Source organism: Cebus imitator, unplaced genomic scaffold (genome assembly GCF_001604975.1).
Source record: "Cebus imitator isolate Cc_AM_T3 unplaced genomic scaffold, Cebus_imitator-1.0 Scaffold193, whole genome shotgun sequence".
In the NCBI taxonomy this organism is placed as follows: Eukaryota; Metazoa; Chordata; class Mammalia; order Primates; family Cebidae; genus Cebus; species Cebus imitator.
In genome coordinates, this window is record NW_016107508.1 from 1,442,790 (window position 1) to 1,448,783 (window position 5,994).

Consider the following 5,994-nt stretch of genomic DNA (forward strand, 5'->3'; position numbering starts at 1 on the left):
TTCACCATGTTGACCAGGATGGTCTTGATCTCTTGACCTCGTGATCCACCCGCCTCGGCCTCCCAAAGTGCTGGGATTACAGGCTTGAGCCACCGCGCCCGGCCTTCGTGAAGTATGTCTTTAGACCATTATAGTTTGGCAAAAAAAAGTCTGAAATAAACATGACGGAAGTATCACATGGGAATTATTCTGTAAAGCAATTTAGAAATCTGTACCAAGGCCTAAAAAATGTTCATATCCTTTAACCCAATAATCTGACATCCTCAGAAAAATTAGAAGAAATGATAAGAGATTTAAGGCATAGAGGCAATATAAGAATTGTTCATTGTAATATTGTAACAGCAGAATTCAAAAAGCTCATATATAAATTATGCCACATCCATTCATTTTATGAAATATCATGCAGCCTGCTACAAAGACTATTTACTGTCATAGGAAATGGGTACAATCCTTACAAGGCAAGTGTCTATGTGTCACAGAAAGAGAATGTGCCAAAACACTAACATTAGTTACTGAAGGAGGTGAGAGTATGCTTTCTTTTTCTTTCTTTTTTTTTGAGACAGAGTCTTGTTCTGCCACCCAGGATAGAGTGCAGTGGTGCAATCATGACTCACTGCAACCTCCACCTCTGGGTTCAAGCAATTCTCCTATCTCAGCCTCCAATGTAGCTGGAATTACAGGTGTGTGCCACCACGCCCAGCTGTTAATTTTTTTGTATTTTTAGTAGAGATAGGCTTTCGCCATGTTGGGCAAGCTGGTCTTGAACTCATGGCCTCAAGTAATTTGCCTGCCTTAGCCTCCCAAAGTGCTGGGATTAGAGGCATGAGCCATTACAACTAGCCATGTATGCTTTCTTTTAATTTTGATATTTCTTAAAATAAATTTTTGAGAATGTTAGTTTTTCTAATTAAGTAGATTTATTTTTTACATTAACTAGATAATTGATGATACAGAATTACAATTAATCATTATCATGATTACTATTTTATGACAACAGCATTTAGCTATGTTAAAAAAAAAAGCTCATATATTTTAGAGACACATTAAAATGGTTACAGACAAATGATATAATTGAGATTTGTTACACGATAATCCAAACTTGTAGGTGGGTCAATGGAAAGAAGGAAGATGGGAGTATTAAGAAACGAGACTGGGCCAGGTGCAGTGGCCCAACACTTTGGGAGGCCGAGGCAGTGGATCACTTGAGGTCAGGAGTTCGAGACCAGCCTAGGAAACATGGTGAAACCCTGGTGCTACTAAAAATATACGAATTAGGCCAAGCGTGGTGGCTCACTCCTGTAATCCCAGCACTTCAGGAAGCCAAGGCAGGTGGAACATGGTCAGGAGATCGAGACCATCCTGGCTAACATGGTGAAACCCTGTCTCTAATAAAAATACAAATAATTAGCCGGGCATGGTGGCATGCACCTGTAGTCCCAGCTACTTGGGAGGCTGAGGTTGTAGTGAGCCGAGATCACACTACTGCACTCCAGCCTGGGTGACAGAGCTAGACTCCAAGTCAAAACACAACAAAAAAAAGAATTAGCCAGGCATGGTGGTGTGTGCCTATAATCTCAGCTATTTGGGAGGCTAAAGTGGGAGAATCACTTGAACCCAAGAGGCAGAGGTTACAGTGAGCAGAGATTGCGCCACTGCACTCCAGCCTGGGCAAGAGAGCAAAACACTGTCTCAAAAAAAAAAAAAAACAGGGAGATTGACTATGTGCTAGTATTTGTTAAATCTGGGTGATAAACACAAGTTCATTTTACTAGTTTTTCTACTTTTGTATAAGTTTGGAGTTTATTAAAATAAAAAAGTTACTTTTGAAACTTAAAAGTAAAAAGCACTAATAAGCACTACTTTGAAATTTAACATATAATTAGCCACTAATCTATGCTGAATAAAGACTAGAAATATCTCACATTAGGAAGATGTCAGCTGATCAGAATTTTCCTTCATTTACTTCTGAGCTGTGACTTAAACAAAACAGAAGAAAAGGTAAATATTTTCTTCATTATACCATCAAATGTAAAATGCTCTAATATTTTTAGGTGCTGCTAAAATACAGTCAATAACAATGTAAGATGCTGCTTAATTTCAGAGACATTGAAATGTGAAAGTATGTGCATCTTAGAATGTATGAAATACAACAAATAGTAGCTCAGATTTAGCTATGAGCCTTTTGTTTTCTGACCTAGGATCAGAGGGACTGATTTTTAAAATATTTTATTTTAAAATAAAAAAAAATACCCTCTCATCTCTCTATGATACAATAATATACATTTAAACTCCTAATGCACTGATGACTTATCACAGTATCACAGGAAATATAGCACCTATGCAAAATGAAGTGTGATACTGAAGTGGCACTGGGAAGGAGACGACTCTAAGGCAAGATTTTTCTTTTTTTTTTTTTTTTTTGAGATGGAGTCTCGCTCTGTTGCCCAGGTTGGAGTGCAGTGGGGTGCAATCCCGGCTCACTGCAACTTCCACCTCCCGAGTTCAAGCGATTCTCCTGCCTCAGCCTCTTAAGTAGCTGGGATTACAGGTGCATGCTACTACGCCCAGCTAAGTTTTTTGGTATTTTTAGTAGAGACAGGGTTTCGCCATGTTGGTCAGGCTGGTCTCACACTGCTGACCTTGTGATCCGCCCACCTTGGCCTTCCAAAGTGCTGAGATTACAGGCATAAGCCACTGCTCCCAGCTGATTATTTATCTTGCAATCTTTAACATGGAGTTTTATTTTTCTTTTAAAAAAAAAAAAAAGGCAGGAGACAAAAGTCTGAATGCTAGTTACTTGAAAAGAAGGGATTTTCATACGGTGGAATTCTATTTAGCAAGCCCTTACAAGGCTGGCTACAGGCAAGGTTTTAGGAGTTGACCCAGATTTATGGTTTGCATCCAGCCCCCTGATGCTAACAGGATTGCAGGACCCCTGAAGCATCCATGAGCAGCTAAATGACCTACCACGTCTATCTGGGAATGTGCTCCCATACCGCACAAGCTGTTCTTCTTATAGATTGGTAGAGGAATCTTGCAGGGTTCATCAGGTAAGCAAGAAGCACATCCAAAGGATCAAGAGGCATTCTTCTTGCCTTGTCCTAATTCAATTTTTCTTTTAATAAATGAAATTTTACAAGGTTTTCTTCACTCAACTTCAGGTTTTTGTTTTTTTTGTTTCTTTTTTCTTTTTGAGATGGAATTTTGCTCTTTTGCCCAGGCTGGTGTGAAGTGGTGCAATTTCGGCTCACTGCAACTTCCACCCCCTCGGGTTCAAGTGATTCTCCTGCCTCAGCCTCCCAAATATCTGGGATTACAGGCATGTGCCACCACGTCTGGCTAATTTTCAGATTTATAGTAGAGATGGAGTTTCACCATGCTGGCCAGGCTGGTCCCAAACTTTTGACCTCAGGTGATCCACCCACCTCAGCCTCACAAAGTGCTAGGATTATAGGTGTAAGCCACCACGCCCAGCAATTTAAGGTAATTTATCCAGTATAGGGGCAAAGTTTTTCTTTAAAACTACAGTTTGTTTCATACATTATTAGCTGTAAAGTTTTAAAAAATACATTCAAATGGCTAGGCATGGTGACTGATGCCTGTAATCCCAGCACTTTAGGTGGCTGAGGCGGGCAGATCACCTGAAGTCAGGAGTTCGAGACTAGCCTTACCAACATGGAGACACCCTGACTGTACTAAAAAAAAATACAAAATTAGCTAGGCATGCTGTAGTCCCAGCTACTTGGGAGGCTGAGGCAGGAGAATCACTTGAACCCGGGAGGTGGAGGCTGTGTTGAGCTGAGAAAAAACCAAAACAGGATTCAGGCAGTAATCATTTACGAATAGACAAATTAGCCAAAGCAAACATTAAACACGTTATTTTAATTTGTACCAACTACTTTACTTTTCAAAGTAGGCTTCTCGTCTCTTCCGAAGCTCTTCTGAAGTAAGATTTGTACCTGATGTCTGTGGAATATCTTGAGATATATTTCTGGAACTACCTGAAAACAAAACACAACAGAACAAAAACCGATCATTGTATTTACCAATTCAAGTAACAATATGTTTGTTTATACTCATTTGAATAAGCTTTTAAAACATTTAAGAATATTCTATTCTGGCTGGGTGTGCTGGTTCACACGTGTAATTCCAGCACTTTGGGAGGCCAAGGCAGTAGATCACCTGAGGTCAGGAGTTCAAGAACAGCCTGGCCAACAGGTTGAAACCCTATCTCTACTAAAAATACAAAAAATTAGCTAGGCATAATGGCAGGCACCTGTAGTCCCAGCTACTCAGGAGGATCGCTTGAATCTGGGAGGCGGAGGTTGCAGTGAGCCAAGATTGTGCCATTGTACTCCAGACTGGGCAACAGTGAGACTCAGTCTCGAAAAGCTGGTTTCTGTCCCTGCCAATCCAGCAGGGTTCTATTAATCAAAAATGGGATTGCAAACCATATGGAGTACTCAGAGGCGTGCCTAGAGGCAAGAAACATTCAGAATAAAAATAATCTTCCTATTAATGGAATCTCAATTTTATTTAGATATCTAAGGAAATCAATTGATACATAATTTCATTAGAAAGTAGAAGCAAATACATATGAGTTAGAGAAAAATAAAACAAACAACCCACTTTAAACTTTTAATTAAGCTACTTTGAGCTATGCCTTAACATTTTTCTTTGCCTAGATTGTCTAGGGGAGATGTCTTCGCTTTTCTCTATTGATGGTTTATATCACCAAAAAACTGGGTCCACCAAAGTGGGTTTTAGCTTTAAATTACATAGCCAATAAATGTTGGATTTTTGTAAAATCGGTTTAAATTCCCTGTCCAGGCCCTTCCATAGTGTCTAATGGCATACATTCATGAAATAGCTAGTTTGGGTAACGGTCAACTGATACCCACAAAGATTAACCTCAGTTTACTACTGTGTTAGTAGAGGATTGAAACCAAATAAAATAACCAGAAGTAAAAATATAACCACTCCTAATATAATATAGGTTGTAAAAAGTGATTTCCATTACAAGAAATCTAAAGGAAACGCCCACTATATAGCTATTGCTTCTGCAGTAATTGTCAAAAAACTTCTAAGAGTACATTAACTTCCAGGAATCCTAAGAATAATTGAAATTGATTCTTCAGCAATGAATAAAGCACACATCAGAATGTCTTTACCTTGCATACTTAGCTGAATAGCCCTGCGGAGATCTGCTTCCTCATCTTCCATGTCAATTTCTTGGCGGCTTAGTGCCAGAGCCCTCTGCAAATCCTCCTCATCTTCATCTAACATTCCTGAGCCATCATTTGCTTCTAACACTCGTTCCAGGTCTGTTTTATGGACTCTAAAGAACAAAAGCACTGGTATTAACTGCAACCAGTCTTCTATTTTAGACAGAACACAAAGGCATTTGTAATGTAAAGCTTTTATGTAAGTCAAAATTTAAAATGTTTTCTGGAAAATAAACTCTATTAATATAATGATTGTGTTGTAATTTGAATCCAACTAAGTGTTTTTTTTCTGTTTCTTTCCCTTTTTTTTTTTTTTTTTTTTGAGACAGGGTCTGACTCTCTTGCCCAGGCTGAAGTGCAGTGGTGTGATTATGGCTCACTGTAGCCTTGATCTCCCCAGGCTGAAGTGATCATTTCACCTTAGCCTCCCAAGTAGCTGGGATTACAGGCATACATACACCACTACATCTGGCTAATTTTTGTGCTATTTGTAGAGATGAGGTTTTGCCACGTTGCCAGGCTGGACTCGAACTCCTGGTTTGAAGCAGTCAGCCTGCCTTGGCCTCCTAAAGTGCTAGGAATACACCATACCTGGCTAAGTTAATATATTTAAGTATTTATTTATTTATTTATTTATTTATTTTTTTGTGGGGACGGAGTTTCGCTCTTGTTACCCAGGCTGGAGTGCAATGGCGCGATCTCGGCTCACCGCAACCTCCGCCTCCTGGGTTCAGGCAATTCTCCTGCCTCAGCCTCCTGAGTAGCTGGG

At 39.6% G+C, this 5,994-nt stretch overlaps 1 protein-coding gene across 1 annotated transcript in view; it reads right to left on the reverse strand.

The window, feature by feature from the left end:
- The window catches only part of ATXN3 (ataxin 3), a 44,660-nt gene that overhangs the window by 15,926 nt on the left and 22,740 nt on the right, over positions 1-5,994 (reverse strand). Inside the window, exons 8-9 of the mRNA XM_037745196.1 lie at positions 5,172-5,433; positions 3,905-4,001 (exon numbers count right to left, since the gene is read on the reverse strand). Coding sequence (XP_037601124.1) covers positions 3,905-4,001; positions 5,172-5,433 — 359 coding nt within the window. The remainder of the gene's footprint in view (positions 1-3,904; positions 4,002-5,171; positions 5,434-5,994) is intronic.